General features: G+C 42.2%; 1 protein-coding gene across 7 annotated transcripts in view; it reads right to left on the reverse strand.

The window, feature by feature from the left end:
* Positions 1–18,430, reverse strand: part of LOC308224529 (integrator complex subunit 6-like) — a 40,405-nt gene that overhangs the window by 12,050 nt on the left and 9,925 nt on the right. For 4 of the 7 annotated variants that reach the window (XR_013957505.1, XR_013957506.1, XM_080624557.1 and 1 more), the window contains exons 3-9: positions 10,004–10,153; positions 8,986–9,075; positions 8,487–8,670; positions 7,550–7,678; positions 5,451–5,614; positions 4,239–4,391; positions 2,533–2,665 (exon numbers count right to left, since the gene is read on the reverse strand). Coding sequence is in view for 5 of the 7 variants with exons in the window: in XM_080624557.1 (XP_080480683.1) it covers positions 2,533–2,665; positions 4,239–4,391; positions 5,451–5,614; positions 7,550–7,678; positions 8,487–8,670; positions 8,986–9,075; positions 10,004–10,153 (1,003 nt within the window). In the remaining 2 variants the exon portion in view is untranslated. Of the gene's footprint in view, positions 1–2,256; positions 2,338–2,532; positions 2,666–4,238; positions 4,392–5,450; positions 5,615–7,549; positions 7,679–8,486; positions 8,671–8,985; positions 9,076–10,003; positions 10,154–18,430 lie in introns of all 7 variants that reach the window. The other 3 variants (XM_080624560.1, XM_080624559.1, XM_080624558.1) reach the window with 3 other exon arrangements.

The raw sequence follows: 18,430 nt of genomic DNA on the forward strand, positions 1-18,430 counted from the left end.
GCTAAGCTCTCCATCCCCTCATTCAATTCTACTTTAGGGACTTGGCTGTACAATTGGTTTTAAACAGACCAGTATCTGAAGGACTAGAGCTTTGCTGGTATCAGTTAAAGGCAACAAAGCTTCAAGAGGAAATGTCTATAACGTGTGGGCCAAATGTCCTCAGCAAAAAGTAGTGAGCACCTGCCTGTGAGCTGTTCTGTCTTCAGAAGTCTGCCTCACCGAGCAAAACACAGTGCATGTGTCAGGTTAACACATGGACTCTGTGGATTCACTGTTCTATCAAGTCTCATTAATTGGCTCCTTTCCATACAAAGCTTCAGATTTTAAAAGCAGACCCATTAAGTTACAACCTAGGAGAGGCTACAGCATTCCCAAAGCCACTCTTGCAAAAAAACAGGGTAAGGAATCACCAAACCTATAGGATGTGGTACAATTTACCTCTGTCAGTCCCAGAGCACTACACCTTGGTTCGGTTTGCTCAAGTACCACCTGCAAGCTTCCTCATGCCTAGCTATCTTACCTGTCCTTTAGGGCTGTATCTTCAACTATTTTCCAAAACCAGAATTAAAACTGCTCAAGAATGCAGGAGGAAAACAAAAGTTCAAGGAAAAAGAAAACATCCTTAAGCATCTTACTCTATAAGGTTGAACACACACAAGCCACTTGAAAGTGGGTTTGGCTTTGTCTGAAATAATCACTAGATGGAACAGGTATGGTACAGGAACATGGTACTATCCCAAGGTAAGTCCCAGTCCTCCAACACAATATTCTACCAGGAGGGCAGTAGTCACTTGAATCATAGAATCCCAGACTGGTCTGGGTTGGAAGGGACCTTAAAGCTCATCCAGTTCCAACCCCTGCCACGGGGACAAGAACCACACTGATGCAGCAGTATGGGTGGTAATGGCTGATTTCTCCTGGGCTTGGAAGCTCCACATCCTTTGTAATCCAGATCAGACAAGCTCAAATCAGCCCTCTGCTGAACGTCAGCATCTACTACTGATATGTATGAAGAGAGACACAAAAGAAGTATTTAAAAAACAGAAACTACCTATCTACAAACACAGTGTTTTTTAAACACCTATAAATAATTTAACAGGTATCTTAGCCATTTTCTGTGCTGCTAAACAGGAAGGGTGCCAGATCTGCTTCCATGCTTTATGTATATTCCACAGAATTGAATTCCACCATGCCTTAGAGACCAAGGATAAGCAAAGTCCTGGAAGGAGATCTGAATGTACCACTTTGTGTCTGTGTTAACAGTACCAAATGCACAGTATTTGCATTCTAAAGAAAACATCCCACTTTACAACTGGGGCAACAGAGAAGCTCTGCATCTTCCTTTAAAGTGCCGTCAGGAATGCAAGATGTGGGATAACCAGGTGAATAACTGCAGAATAGCACTACACATACTGCAAACAGAGTAAAACAGCTTTACAGCCCTGCAAAAAAGGCAGGGGGAAGACAAGAGCTGCCAGGGAAGACACAGCAGAACTGCACATGTCAGCTCAAAATGAACAGGGGAATTCATTCAGCATCAGTGATGGCAGTTCAGGTAGTGGATCTGCTGCAGCAATTCAGTAGCCACAAACGTGCAGAAGCTCTGATTTAGTCTAAGTGTATCCTACTTGCACGCTTTGGGACCGTTATTAGGCTACATGGATGGCTGTAAGAGACAAACACAGATTTCTGCCCTTGGTTATGACCAGGATTATGAAAAAGCATTCCTGAAATGTGCTGTGGGGTTTTTTGCTGGATATGAATGGAAAAATCCTGTGTAAGGCAGTCAGAGTCAATGTTAAGTCTTTGATCTCCACTCCGTATTACTAAACACACCCACAAAATAAAACGGAACAAAAAAGTCTTACAGCATCTGCAACTAAAAGGGTTCATAGCACCCACAAAAGTCTTCTCTCTGCCATCACCTTTATGCCAGAACCCTCATAGCCACAATTATTATGGCAGTTATTCATACAGCACCTTTTCATACCATCTTCCCTGTAGAAAGCATTTCACTGTGGGAGTGAAAGGGGAAAAAAAAGCCACTGGTCCTTTGGGCAGGGAAGAAGTGAGACTGGTTCAGTGCTCAATTCCTTCCTACTGCTCTAAACTGCACCAGGGAATTCCCTCTTCCCAACACCCATGACAAACATTGCATCTGATCTTCCAGTAAAAAATTAGCTGCTACAGGAGCAACTGCAAAACCTGGATACACCAGCCCCTAAATGAGGGAAAAGAATGGAGGTTGAAGCTTACTCCAGGTTAAGGAAGAGGCTATGTGTCTAGGAGGTGAACAGCATCAAACATGCACTGGAAGCAGGTAGCTCTCCTCCTCTGCTGGAGAGAAAAAAAGGGAGAGGGGGTATGAAAATCCTCTCCTCCCAAATTACGTTAAAGAGTTTGCAACATTCTCTACTCTCTGATCTCCATTAGTTTATAATGTCTCAAACTAAGGCAGAACACCAACCATTATTGTTTTGCTTTTACTCTGAAGTAGCTGCATTGGCAGTGCAATGTAAATAGATTACCTACCTAACAAGGGAAGTAAAACAGGATAGTTGTAAGGCATCACAAAGAGGTTTACACAGGTTAAAGTAGTGCTTGCTTTTAAATACCCAAAAGGATGGCCAAGTTCGCTGTATTTTCCACTGCTACTCACAAACACCTGACAAAGAATAAGAGAGATCACTGCATTAGAAGAACATGAAGAGTATTAAACATGAGACATTAAAGATCAAAACTAACCTGAATCCAATCGCATTAAGACAGCAAATTATCAGGAACAGCCAAGTTTGAGGTTGCACACATCAGGATGGGTAGGAACTTATGTCCCCCAGTCACAAAACAGACATACATTTAGCGCACCCCTAGCCACTGTGGAAATGCACTTCACAGTCTATAACCTTTAGTGCTTCAGTGAAACTACTTTGAAGTGATGCTCTGAAAAGCTTCCCAAAGTATCTAAAATAGATTAGGGGGGATCTGCTGAAGGTATGTTCAAAACCAATCTACTTAAAATCAGTCTTCTGACTCATAAAATAGCGTGAATAAAAACACTGAGATAAGAATGGTAAAACTTCTAAAGTATAGAATTTAAGCAAAACAAATATTTAAGCAACATCTTTTAATCATGCCAAACACCAATATTATTAACATGGACTTTTTTAAAGTGTGTGTGTGTGTGTATATATATATATGTATACACATGGGGGTATTAACACTGAAAAGCAATAGATGTAAACTATAACTTCAACAGTACAAAGATGATACATATTCTTACTGAGACAGTCAAAATAACTATCATCTAACCAAAAATAGCTTTCCTCAAATTAAAAAGGTAAATCCTGCAGTAAAAAAAGAAGTGGTTTTCCCCTCTATTTTTATTTCAGGTCCTAAGCAACTGGATTTGTTACATGGTTGCTATGACAATGAGCCTATTCCTCTAGTTTGGAAGGGTTTGATACGTAGCTGGGAGAAGAAAAGCAGTTTTTGCTCAACAGCAGAGTCATTTGAACTTAAGCATTCACAGGAACGTTATTTGCCTAAAGGACATTCTGAAATTACTTTATTAAAATCAGTGTTGCTTTTTTCTTCTGAATATCCACGTTATATTTTCATTGAAGTTGTAATATTTATTAGGGAAACAGAAACACATAAAGAAACACCTCCAAGCCCATCTTTCCAACTAAAGTATCCTACTAAGCAAATTCTTGGTGAAGATATTAAGCTATTCTTTACAACACCACCACTGAGAAGGGAATTAGAAACTTTATTTTATAAAGGATGTAGAAACAAGTCACATATTCAAAAAACACAAAAAGGATCAAGTGACAAAGGATTTCTGCAACAGAAGGCCAATTTAGTCACCAAGATGAGCAGCTTCCATGCAATTCCCACTATTTGCAGCTGTAGACAAAGTAAGTGATGGAAACTACTGCTTGGTTTTCCCTGTAAGCAAATGGAAGCCTACAGAGAGCTTTCAATTTAGCCAAAAGTGGAACCTGAAGGACACATTTCTTAGTAAAATGAGATGGACACAGAAAGAGAATGAAATGAGATTACAAAGTCTATAGAGGGAATGCTCATTCTGACTCCTGATAATTCTACTAGAAAGGAGGTAACTGAAACCTTGACATGTTTCTTATCAACTGCAGTGTGCAACCAGACCCCAATTCCCCAAAGACAAGAGTACCTCAGGATACCTATTACATTTCTCAAATCAAATAAAGGGCAAATACCTGCCAGCAGGTATGAGGAGACTTTCGTTCCAAGATGTATTGTGTTAGAGGTGAAGGCTCAAGCTCATACTTGTCAAAAGGGAGCTTGTCTATTACCATTGGCTCACAATCAACACAGGAGAACCTCACAACAGGGTGAGCTGTGCGTGGAGGCTGAAAGGAAGGGGAAAAAGCACATCAACTGTATGGTATTTATTGCAATCAAATCAGTTCTCTTACAAAGACTCACAAGGCAGATATTTTACCATCCTATGGGCTTAAACAATCAGTTCCCACAATCTTCTTTAATAGAGAAAAAGATGCAAGCACTCACAACACAATATAGATTCACTAAATATAAACAAAGCCACACACTGCTACACACATTCTTCCCACCAAGAGAAAAACATGGTTAATAGTCAACTCTTTATGTTCATATTCTAAAGCCTCTGTATCAATCCATAACAACACAGATAGGTGGCTTAAAGAAAACTTCAACTCTGCTTCCCAGCTTGATGTTCACAGAATCACAGATGTGAAACTGCACTCACTTCACAAATGGTATCTCAAGAGATTCCCTGCAAGTCTGATTTTTATGTTCCTCTTGAATCAGGGGAGAAGATGGACAAACAGTACCTTGAGTACTTGCAAAGTACAGAAACAGAACATGCCTAACAGATGTTTAGAAAGGCAAGTAAGGCATGCCAAATGTATGATCATTTCAATGAGCAAAGGAGAAATGCTGTTTCCTCCTCACTTTCTGAGGCAGTTATCTCTTCTGTTTCAGTTTTACTTCTTCCTGCTACTGAAGGAAGAGTCTATATGTGAAGTAAACTTACAGAAAACATGGCTGATGATCTATCAAGATGAAATACCCCTTTTTCCATCTAAATGCATTTTATAAAGCTTTGATTAAAATGTAATAGGCTCTCTAAGATACATGGTACATGAAGTATTTTACAGTTAAATTTCATAATCTTTTAAAAAACATTTACCAAATGAACTAATCATATACATGGAAGTAAACCTTCCAGATGCAAAAACTATCACAGCATACAGTATCTACGTTAGATTATGCCATTCTATGTTAAGAACCGTTTTAACTACCTTTGTAAAGCAAAGACAGATGATACTAGTAAATATGTAAGAAGAGAAAGTAAACTCCTGTAGTATTCAGTTTCCAGCCTGTTTCATTAGGTGGAGAATCCTTCTTTCAGTTCTTGTTTTACTTACCAGGGTTGGTGAATTCTGATCAGGCCAAAAAGATTCTGGGATTGGCCAGTGCCCCACAGGAACCCCCGTTTTGGGGTTAGGCCGGACGTAAATGAGTTTATGACAACTATGCCACGGTTGAGAAGCAAATGAATTGATGGGCCTGGATGAATCAACAAGTCCATCTACAATTTAAACAAAGCAAAATAACAGAAAGGAAAATAAAAAGCCACATGCATTTGTCTCTCAGTATTAGCAACCAATACGATGTTTCATCACAGATCTTTACGTCAGTGTTTGAGAAAACTTGAAGGACCAAAATGTAGAACAGCATCATCTGAGGAGTAAAGGTCACATTTGCCCATATCTACCCTTCTGCTCCTGTGGCACAGTCATCAGACAATGAGTGCAGCATAGCACACTGGCACAATATGGAAAAGGCTTTTGCTTAAGCTTACGAGGTTGATATAGATCTGATAAGCAACAAGCCTGTTGGTTTTAGCCTGCTGCACCTGCAAAGACTAATCCTTCACATGTACAGTCCTTCTACATGGGATACAAAACTCCCTGACTGATACTGCCATTAGTGCGAACTGAAAGTGAAGAAAAGTTTCATGGAGAAGCTGCATGCATTCTGCAGGACCGGCTCTTGTCTCAGTTTTAAGCAGTAATAATTCACAGACCATTTAAACCTCACTGGCTACCCCAGTGTGCTCTGCAGTGTGCCAGCACGGACTCCCCCCTACAAACTGAAGACAGAGGTTTGTAGCAGTACAGAACCTGACCATTAGTTTTCAAAGCAAACAGCACAGCAGATATCACCCATTTAAAGAATCATCTTCTTTTTAAAGAGATACTACATTACTGAGTTTTATAGCTTTAGCTAGCTGGCCAGTAGTACTCTGGAAACCACCTTTCAGCTACACATCAGTTTGGTTTCTCATCATTATACACACAATGATTTCTATAGCTTGGGTAAAAATCCCATTCTATTTCTATCTAGTTTAGGACTTTCAATTCACATGAGGATGCGAAGTCTTGGTATTTATACATTCATGCCCACACCACATCACCATTTAAATGTGACCAAAACGAGAGAAGGTTTCACCAGTCATTTTGCCACATAGGAGAGCATTTGGGCCAACAGAGTCAGAGGAATTTGCTGAGGTGCTGTCCTGCTCACCATTCTAGGAAAGCCTTCCAATAAAATGACATTTAAATAAGCAAAAGGAGAAAAGAAATATATACAGCAAGAAAAAAGGTGATTCAAAAATGACAGCAGAGATCAAGCCGGCTATGCTTGGATGCTCAGGGGATCCTAAAAGCTATTATGTTTCTGACATTCCAGAACATCTTCATTTCCTAAATATGAACTGGTCAGCTCTCTCCTCATTTTCAGCCATGAATTTCTGCAGATGTGAAAAACCACTCCATGTTCAGAGGGTATTTTTGTCTTCCCTGCACTTCCCTTAGAGCTAGCAAAATAATGCCTTGAGGTTTGCATGCAGCTTTACACTTGCAGCTCAGAACATTCAACAAACTTACTGTGCAGTGATCAACCAGCAGAACGACAATGTGCAGAAAATTAAGCATTGAGATTACTTTAGAGATGTTCAAGTGTTTAAATACACCAGTCCTGGATTTCATTATTTTAAATCCAAGTTTTCACAACGCTAATTCAAACTTTACTGCTTCCTCCAAGCATTCGCTTTCCTCAGTGGCCAAAAATAGAGGTTAAGATGACAGCAACAGGAGAGCTGGCAAGCAGGCACATCATCCATACAAACATATGCAAACTTATGGCACCATTTAACTTATTCAGGATCAAGCTAACACTTGTGAAAACGTAACAAAGACAAGACTAAACATGAACATAAAACTACTCAGAAGCTATGAACAGCACATCCATTACGATTCGGGGTATTTAAAGAGGTACCAGAGCACTATCACTCAAGCATATAAGCTTTAGAGCTTAAGGGCTTTTAGCAAATGTATTAGGCATCTGATGCATCCTGCACACTACAGGGAAAAGCTAGTAGAAAGGACAGGGAAAAGAGGGATATTTACATGCATACAAACCCCCTCTTGAACATTAAGGGAAGCAAAATGAGTTACTGTACCTTCTCCAATAGGAGCTGGATCTGGTCCTGACTTTTCAAAGTTAATAACAACTCCACTTTGGACTTTTTGAACTAGAGATTCTAAACATTGATTCAACATTCTTTGTGTCCGAACACAGTAAGAACGACCTATGCAAGAGAGAATTGACATAGGGAAAACATGAAAGCCAGTTTTGAGTCATCTGCATTAAGGAAGATGGTTTATGACATAAAAAAAAAGCAACAACAAACTTTGTATAAGGTAATGGAAAAGGCAAAATACTTTTCAAATGCAGTACAACCAAGGGGGGAGAAGAACCACCAACTTTTACTGAGCTTTTACTCACTACTGAAAAAAAGGCCATTAAAGCTAAATCAGGCTGGTTCAAGGCCAAGCTTATAAAGACCCTCGAGAACATCTGATTTCACACACACGTGTATATATATATATATCACACACATACATACACACACTGCAGTCTATATAATCTATCTGCATTTGTCTACCTAAACATTACCAACTCCTATACATACCCAAACTTCCCTCTCCCACAGATTAAACATCAGTTAAACTAAAATCTGATCAACATCTCAAGGAACAGGCTCCGGAATTCATTCTTAAGACTAAACGAGCCCTGCAGCAGAATGAACATCTCAGTAATACCTGCCCTACTGAATTCAGCAATCTCACGACTGAGCAAAGCCAGCCTCTGGAAGGACAATCCAAGACATTTTCCAGTGCCTCCTACTGGTGCATTAAGGAAATGTTCTCACTTCTAGATCTGAAATATTGCTTTATTTTAAAGTTCTCGTGTGCTGCTGGAAACCAAGCTCAAAAAGCACCACACAGACACAGAGCAGTTCAGATGGAAAGAACAGCAAGAGGTGAAGCCCAACTCTAACTGAAGAAATATTTTAAGGCAGATGCTAAATGTAACCCAAAGTAATATCTAGTTACCTCCTGTAACTTCACACATCTGTGTGATAGCAGATTCATCAGTAGGCACACTCCCAAGCTGCTCTGGTTCGGCAGATGCAGCTCCTGGCAAACGCAGCACCAGAGCAAAGAGCCTTTGATCCCAACGAAATGGTTCTTTGGTTAGTTCACTTCCAGGCAAAGGAGAGTTCAAAGGAAGATGAAGCTGGGAAAAGAAAGATTGAAGTATATTTTTAAGTACTTGACAAACCATCTAAAACCATAATATCCAAATTCATTCATTACCCTGTAAAGGACCCCATTTCTCTCCTATCAACTCATTTATCTGAAGTTAACGGTCTGGAAACCCATAGGGCTATGAATTATGGGGTTGGGCAATTAGAGCATAGCTAGCTTCTGTTCTCTATAAAACAGGCTGATGAAGCAGAAGTAGCATTGGAAGGAAAAAACAATTAATATTCATCTCAGCATAGCACCAACTTGCAAGATCCTAACTTGAAAGAATTAAATACAAGCTTACCTCCTCTTGAACTCCAGCTGTATTTGTCAGCTTGTTTCCATCCGTGATGGTAATCAAAATAGATGGCTCCAAAAAGAACGGATTCCTTCCCTAGAGACAGAAGCAAAGGAATGCTGAGAGTAACCTTAACACTCACTTACAGGCTTGTATTTTTGTCTGTATAAAATAAACAGTAAGATGAGCAATGTCTCAAAACAGACCTGTAATTTTCTTTCAGGAGGTGTGGAGCCATACGGAACTATGCAGGATGTGCTGCTCTGGGCACTCACACACAGTCCCCGTAAAGATATGTTTAAAGTTACTAATCTTTTTTCCTCCAGTTATAGGCTCAAACGCCTCTAGGCCACAAAAGTGGTACATAAATTGTTAATAGTATAGAGAACTCAATTCCATGACATCAGGGGCAAAAATCAGAGGACTTTAAACTGGACCCTTCAAACGAGAGAGGGGAAGTCAGGACATGAACTACACATAACGCAAAACTGCAAAGCAGATTCACTGCCATCCACTGTCCATACTCCCATACAGCATTCTGCATCAACAGTCAGGGTCATTTATACTACTACTTTCTTTACAGTTCAATAAGGAAAAAGGTACTAGTACCATAGAATCCCAGACTGGTTTGTGTTGGAACAGACTTCAAAGCTCATCCAGTTCGAACCCCCTGCCACAGGCAGTGACACCTTCCACTGGAGCAGCTTGCTCCAAGCCCCTGTGTCCAACCTGGCCTTGAACACTGCCAGGGATGGGGCAGCCACAGCTTCTCTGGGCACCCTGTGCCAGCACCTCAGCACCCTCACAGGGGAGGACTTCTTCCCAATATGTAATCTAAATCTCCCCTCTAGTGTGTTCCAGGGTATGTTCAGTAGGGAAAGAAACAGTTCAGAGCTCAAGCTTTAACATCCACCTATCCAACATTTGAAAGGAAAACTGAAAAGCAAACCCAAACCTGAACCACTGATACCTCTCCCCTACTATGATTTCAAAACCAACAGAAAAATACAAACAGATTTGTTACCTGCCCATAGTTGTCTATTCCAGACACTAATCTATTGAGATTTAACAAGTCAAACGATGACCTGAGTGCCTGACCAAGGGTTGTTAGTCCTGAAGCCTGAAGATTCTTCAGTTCATTCATAAACGTGGCGTGGTTTTCCTTCCATCCAGCCTATTACATGAAACAAAAAAGCTTCTTAGTTATTCTAGCAACAAACTGTAATCAAGTGCAGGTTGTCATTTATCTCCCTTCCCACCAAAAATTAATTACATTCCTGATTAACAGACACGCTGCATCATTAACATGCTACACACATGTGCACAACTTGATCTGAAACGCACAGTTAAGTCTACAACCTGAGACTCAAAACACACACATTTGAAACAACTTGCAAATATCCATCTCTTACCATGGAAACTGATGTAGAGGTGACAGAATTAATAGAAATCAAGCCCCCTCTGCCACTTCTGCATTACAACCCCCCTGCCTTTCTCCTTCCTGGATGTTTTGACTGCCATTCCTCTAACTACACTCTCCCGTCCTCATATCCCAACGCACAAAACACTGTGGGGTAGTTGCAAACACCCTATATAACACAGAACCAAATCACTGTGTCTCAGGATCACAGCTTGACACTTTAGAGGTCTTGAAGAAGTGAAGTTACTGCTGACAGCACCTGCAGCCCATTCAGAGGAACAGTGATGAGGATGGCTCAGTCTCACCAGCACTCTGGATCCCACGTTAAGCACGGCTGACACATCAGCATCACTTGTGATTGACATGCCCTTCTCTTAAGAAGTGGAATGCTGCAGACTGAGGTAACTACTTTAGGAAACACAAGCTTACACAGAGATTGGTAAAGGATTTAAGCTGCCTCAACTAGAACAAGCAAAACTTGAAAATCCCAGCTATTCACATAGTTACCAGCCTTGCTATCACACTGTACTCTCCACAGCAGTTATTCACTCAGGCTCGCTACCCTCTGGCACCAGAAACATTCCTGTGCTCCACAAGGAATCCCAGTTACCCAGACATGGAGAGAATCATTTCAGACAGCCTGACTTTTGCTGGGACAACCTCCAAGCAACACGGCCTCCGCGTGAAGTAGCTTCTCTGCTCCCCAGTGCAGGGAGCTCAGCAGCAATCACCACACTGTGTAAGAACCTGAAAGGATGGGATTTTCCTGTCCTTTCCACAGCTATATCCCACTGCTAACCTTTAGTACATGTGGGGCTGTGGAGGTGGTCAGAAGACAGACAATAAGTTGAGAGCCCTAAAGGAAAACAAGAATGGAGCAGGGAGGAAGGACAGAAGATGATCAACAGCTCTGCTGAGCTCTCAGGCCTAAGCTAGGGAGGATTTCTTTCAGAATGAGGGCTTATCATAAGGACATACAACAAAAATAGGTTTTGGTCATGTTTAGCAACCTGAACCAGTTCTTCAGGCTTCATATTAGCACCAGGGAGACAGACAGAAAGCTCTGCCATGGGGCAAAGAGAGAGCAGACTTTCAGCAGGACTGGCCCAGCTTTATCATCAAACCACACTTGCAGCTCACGCGAACAGTGTGACCACGATCAGCCAGGTCATTCTCAGTAACACGCCATCAACAACCCACTCCCAACCACAGCCTAACAAACTACAGCATCTCATCAGCTGAGCCACAGCAACTCCTCACGTGCTCAGCCCAAAGCAAGAGTAAAGTACAAACACAGGGTCATTGTTTTGGAGTAAAAGTGACTTAGTTAATGATCTTTCTCAGAGTAAAACCACACCAAAGCCCAACAAAATGACGATGTGTCAGCCTAAAAAAGGCTGCCTTAAAACAATTTAAGTGATCAATGACAAAGAGCTTTCTGTATGAATTCTATGAACCCTGAGCTGTAGGTGGAACTGCTTCCTTCTGGAAGTCTGGTAAAAACACCCATCTGAGGAGTCCAGCTTCTTGGGAATAGCCAGGCTGCAGTTCAAAGTGTTTGCCAGCAAAGACTGCTGTTTGAATTACTTTGGTACCAAAGCACAGGAGGGAACAAAACCTTTACAAAGGCAAACATTATTCCCAGCCTGCAACTCTTGATTTGAACTCTAATGAATTTAAGAGTATTTCTTGGTAAAATAAACAGGAACAGTCTTCACTGAGATTTGGAGATTCTGCTGTTTTCCCATCTGAAAACATTAGCTCAGCTTCCAGCTCCTGCTGTGCCTGATCTGGCTGCAGTGCGGCCAACTGCCTGCAAAGCATGCTGCCACTGCCCCATGCAGAACTGAGCTGAGGGCATCATGAGCAGCTGATCCTCACTGCTCTGCCTGCTATGAACACTGGATTTCATCTTGCAGCCTCCCCTAGGATCTTTAAAGCTGAGAAGAGCTGTATCTTTTAAATAGAGCAACACTGAAGAACTCCTCATCAAGAGGACAAGGGCAGCAAATGCAGGATTTCCTAATTCCATATCCAGTAAATAAAGGTCCCATCAGTTAATGTACTAAGAGACCTTGTAACAGTCTTGCAATACCTAAAGGGACTACAGGAAACCTGGAGAGGGGAGCTTTGGACAAGGGCCTGTAGGGACAGGACAAGGGGAATGGCTTGAACCTGCCCGAGGGGAGACTGAGATGAGCTCTTAGGCAGAAGCTCTTCCCTGTGAGGGTGCTGAGGCGCTGGCACAGGGTGCCCAGAGAAGCTGTGGCTGCCCCATCCCTGGCAGTGTTCAAGGCCAGGTTGGACACAGGGGCTTGGAGCAAGCTGCTCTAGTGGAAGGGGTCCCTGCCCGTGGCAGGGGTTGGAGCTGGAGGAGCTTTGAGGTCCCTTCCAACCCAAACCAGGCTGAGATTTCTACGATTCTCAACCCTATTCTCAGAACCAGCTTCTTGAATCAAAGCCACCACAATCAGTGACAAGAAGGTCTATTGCAGCAAAATGCCTTCTCCAGAAAGACTCAAGCCAATGTATACAATTAAACATGTATTTGAGGGATAGAAACTCAGGCCCCAAAGAACTCTGTATATTTGCCTTTCCATAGATACAGTAGGATCATTCTTAGGGCAAAATAAAGTCAAATACATAACGCTGAGCATATGCATAAAAAGTTCAAGAAAGCACTTTGAAGTGATTAAATAATAATCCTTCCTAAATTCAAAATACTGACACTAATGCTGCTTAGAGAGAAAAAAAAACCGCACTGCTTTTATGGAGCACTGCTTCCATTTGGCAGCAGAAACACTAACGGCCAAAACAACCCTCCAACCTTAGAGGACAAAACACATTTTCTACAACAACTGTGTATCCTCTATAGGTCAGTAATTATAGAGAACTTGTTATTTTAGTTGGTTATGAACCTATACTGAGAGTGATTTCTGATCATCTTCAATATTACATTCCTACGTAGTCACTCTTATGCCCAGCATTTACTGACAGCAATACCAGCAGCCTTTCCCATGCCATGATGTTACTTGTTTCTCCTTTGACAATGTAGATGAACAAATCATTTCAGTCTGTACAGACACACTGAAAGACTTTCAAAGATGGCTGGGGAAAAAAAACCCAAAACCCAGTATTATGAGCAACAATCTCACCCTGCTTGCTTGTGCCAGAAGAGGCAAAAATGCAGTGTCATTTAGCCTCCTGTGCTGACACGCTCTGGACACCGTCCCATGAAACCCCGAGGTTTGGAAGCAGCATCCCCCCTTTCACCTACTGGCTGCTGCCTCTGTAAGTAAATCATACTGGGGAGAAAGGAAAATGTACTTATAACACAGGGTAAGTAAGTTAGGGCTGTTCAGCCTGGAGACCTCACAGAGCAGCTTCCAGTATCTGAAGGGGGCTACAAAGATGCTGGAGAGGGGCTCTTCATCAGGGACTGTAGCGATAAGACAAGGGGTGATGGGTTCAAACTGAAACAGGGGAAGTTCAGGTTAGATCTAAGGAAAAAGTTCTTTACTGTGAGGGTGCTGAGGCACTGGCACAGGGTGCCCAGAGAAGTGGTAAATGCTCCATCCCCAGCAGTGTTCAAGGCCAGGCTGGACAGAGCCTTGAATGGCATGGTCTGGTGTGAGGTGTCCCTGCCCACGGCAGGGAGCAGGAACTGGACGATTTCAGATGCAAGAGGCAGGAAAGGAAGTCTTGTAAGAGGCTTTAGTAGGGGAAACCAAAGAAAACCAACTCCCCACTACCTTTATCACACACAAGAGAACAGTATCAAAGTACAAGCAAAGCATTCCCAAGTTTTAAATGTGTGCAACTCTTGCACGTTGTATTCTTAATTACACTGGCTCAACTGTCATATTTAGTGATTTTTATTGTAGGGGTTTTAGTGGTTGGTTGTTGGTTTGTTTGCTTTCTTAAACAATACAACATTTTGGGGCAGCATGGGCTTTTTTCCAACTATTCCTTAGCATGGTTTGGTTACCTTACTGGAGGAAAATCCAGAGGTTGGGCATCAGAGCACAAGAATTCCAGATCCAAAGCCGTCTCTCCTGCTTTCACCAGGGAGCTGGCTCCTTTGAGGCTGCAAGCCTTCGTTTTTAGTGCTTCTCCACACCATGCCAAAAGACAGAACTGTAGTTTATTGTTCACTGGATTGCTTTCAGATCTGATCCAAAAGACAATTTGCAAGCAGGCATGCCAATCTCAACAGCCTGGGTTGCAGCAAGTACTCAGTATTTAAACATACAGATTCTGGTAATGCTGCTCTAGAAGGAACTGGATCTCAGATATCACAACTTGTTTAAAGAATCAGTTATTCCAGCTATTACTAAATGCACCCATCTTGGAAAACCCAAGACAAGTTCATGATAACACGCCTGTGGCATCCCAGGTTGTCAGCGACATCCGTTTGGAAAGCATAAGGTCAGAAAATCCAGCTGTAGTCATCTCAAACTGCTCCTGCTGTGGAAATTCCAAGTGCTGTGGGAAGACAGTGAAACCAGCAGCGAAGTTTGCCTTCCAAACCAGCAGAATGGCTCATCTTTATATTACCCTTCTGCTCCCTGGTAACTGTACATAACCCAGACCTGTCCATGTCTGTGTGAGCTCCCTCAGGAACTCAATTATTCTTTCAGACCCCCTATAATGCTGCTTCTCAAATGCCAAAATACCTTCACCTCTTTGTAACGTCCTGAACATAGCCCCAGCGTTGCTCAGTGGGTTCTGCAGCAGGGAGCACCCTCCTATGTAACCCCAGGGCTTCCCAGCCCCAGCAACTCCGGAATAGGAGGAAACACACAGACCATCTTGGTCATCCCAGTTTTCCTACAACAAGATTTAGCCAAGAGGGAAAAGGAGAGACATCATCAGTACGATGTCCACGTTCTTTATCTGATGTTCAGAGATTTACTAGTAAGAAAAAGCACACAGCAGAAGCACTAACATGTAACAAACGTTTTTATTTAACATTTAAAAGTCTTAAAATAATCCAACATCAAACCACCTGTATCACCTACTAATTTCACCCTCACAAGTGTTTGTGCTGTGTAAACGGGGCAGAAGAACAGGCCTAAAACATATGCAGACACTAATTCCCCTCAAAACACTTATAAATGCCATTTTTGAGGCAACAAAGCTCTCAAGTTCTGACTGTACCTTGGCTGCAGACTAACACTTCTCTCATTTCAGTACCTATGCTCTCTAGTTACTTTTATGCAATGTTCCAATCCTGTCACTGTCCTGTCACTGTCCAATATCAAACAGCCCTGAGTAAAGAAACTCACAAGATCAATTCGTTTTTGTTCTTGGCACAGAACATCATCACGACACCCACCTCTTAGACAGCAGATTAGGATACCTCCAGCACAGGATGATACTGGCACACAGGCCTGAAATCAGCTTATCATCAGGGCAGTGCTGAACACAATGAGCCAGCTTGGATCCAAGCTGTGCCGTCCTGGATTTGGAGAACTAGTGCTGCTGAAGGTACATCAGCAGATCTTAACTATTCTGATGCAAAGCTATTGGGAAGAGAAGGTTTGATGGGCTCAAGCCAGCTGTGAGTAATTGCTATCTCTGTGTTAGGCACATGAACATGCAGAAAATCATCTATATGACTAGTTTTATTCCCCACTCTTCCAGTCTCCTCTTGCCTTAGATAAGGGTTCAAAGCACAAACAGCTGCTACCCTTATCCTTTGCTGTAACAAAGTCAGATTCAAGGGCAAAGATGGACAAAAAGACAAAGAACGTCTTGGTTAGCAAGCTGGGAGCTTTTCACACTGAATTCAAACAGGGATTAGAGTTTGAGGGTAAAACTTTGACATGACCCTACTCAGACACAACAGGAACAAGCCCTGGCCACTCAAGCAGACAGTATGAGACCAGCCTAACAAAAACCACCTTCTCAGTCCTCATCTGAGGAGTATTTTAATGGATAGTCAATATGCAGGCTTAAACTACTTCCTCAGTAAACCCACAGAGCACTGAAGTACAGTTAAGAGCCTACAGAGCATCACTTGGTTCTCTTCACATCAGAGCTAGTGAGCAACAGGTTAACATTAAGGCTAAAGCATTGAAAACAATAAGATAATTGTATCTTCCCACCAAGTTATTTCTGCTGTCACTTTGCTTAGATGTTCTCCATCTCCATCCACTTCAGGCACCACAAGTCTTTTCTGGCACAGACTATGTACCTTGATAACAAACACAGAATCTCTGCTCACTTCACCCACATTATTTTTCCCTATACAACTGGAAACAGCTTTAGTGCAAGGAAGAATTTGTCATGCACTGGCTACCTTTGGGCCAGCAAGCAGTTCAGCACAAAAGTCAGTGGTTTCTAAGAGCTGATGACAGCCACACAACTGGATTTCAGGGGATTTACTTCATAATAGCTGTCTACAGTAGAGTCCTGCAGACTCATCGCTCAGGGGCTGGGCTGCATCTTCCACTTTCATTTCATCCAAAAGCTATCAGTTGTTGTGCTCCAAGAAAGGTCTGTAGAGTGAGCTGAGGTGCACAGGACACAGAATCACAGACTGGTTTGGTTTGGAAGGGACCTTAAAGCTCATTCAGTTCCAACCCCCTGCCACAGGCAGGACCCTGTCCAACCTGGCCTTGAACACTGCCAGGGATGGGGCAGCCACAGCTTCTCTGGGCACCCTGTGCCAGCGCCTCAGCACCCTCACAGGGAAGAGCTTCTGCCTTAGATCTAACCTGAACATGTCCTTTGATTGCACATTTCTAAGCTGAGCTCCCCTGTAGGTGCACCAGCAAAAGACTAATTCATTTATAGAAACAGACTGTTTTCTAAAGCATGCATTAGTGAATGTGACCAAGATCAGAACTGCATTCTAGTGCAACATGTAAGTACCGTTATTGACAGCCAATTACACAAAGGTTTAATCTTGGACAGAAAAAGTATTTCTCCATGATACCTCAAAAAGCATCACACACCTTAAGACACAAGGTCAAACTACACCACGCAGCTCACTGTCTTTTTAAGATGACTTCAACAACAAACAGGATACAGAAATGCTTTTCCATCGAGGAGAATTCAAGATGTTTATGCAAGAACAATTCATATTCATCTTTAAGCACAGTATCCATACAACACCAGCAAAGAGGCTCTTGAGCTCCAGTTACAAAACAAGTACTGGGCCTTCTGTTAATACCAGCATTTACTGTAAGGGTGGTGAGGCTTGCTTGAATGGGTTGCCCAGGGAAGTTGTGAATGCCCCATTCCTGGCAGTGTTCAAGGCCAGGTTGGACAGAGCCTTGGGTGGCCTGGTTTAGTGTGAGGTGTCCCTGCCCATGGCAGGGGGTTGGAACTGGATGATCTTAAAGGTCCTTTCCAACCCTAACTATTCTATGATACTATGATTCAGAGAGAAGCAGTACCTTCTCCTGTTAGACGTGTCAAAAACAGATGCCATATGAACAACTCAAAGCCTGAAACTGTGCTTGGAATCAAGCGATAATAATAATCAGTGCCAAGAGAAAAAACCCTACACTACCTTTTTATTTATTACCTGCTGCTTCTACTTTAATCCATCTCGACTTAGCTTTTTGGTCAACAGTATTTCATACGTTTTGACAGCTACACTCACTGCACTCTGCTGCATGAGGATGAAAGGACTACACATGAAGGAAGGGAAGTATAAATACCAAAGAGATCTTTGTATCATCCTACTGCAAAAGGTATTCTTATTTAAGTAAAAGAACACCATCTTGTTAAAAAAGCATCAATTTCTGAGAAACACTCCTCAAGCACAGTTGAACCAGACCAAGCTATGTTTCACACTTAGTAGAGAGGGAACACAGATATAATCATCCAACTTGCAGCTCTAGCACAGTAAGCAAACCAAGAGGCTGCATGCTTCTTTTCAGCAGCATAGCAGTCATTTCAGAAATACCATTAAAGGTGCATCTAAAACAGCTACTGTACAGAGGGCAACCATCAAAACACTGAGGTTTCCATCAAAAACGTGCATTTAGCCACAAGCATCCACTGCTTTTCCAGACT

Source organism: Psittacula echo (assembly GCF_963264785.1).
Source record: "Psittacula echo genome assembly, chromosome: 8".
NCBI classification, from domain to species: Eukaryota; Metazoa; Chordata; class Aves; order Psittaciformes; family Psittacidae; genus Psittacula; species Psittacula echo.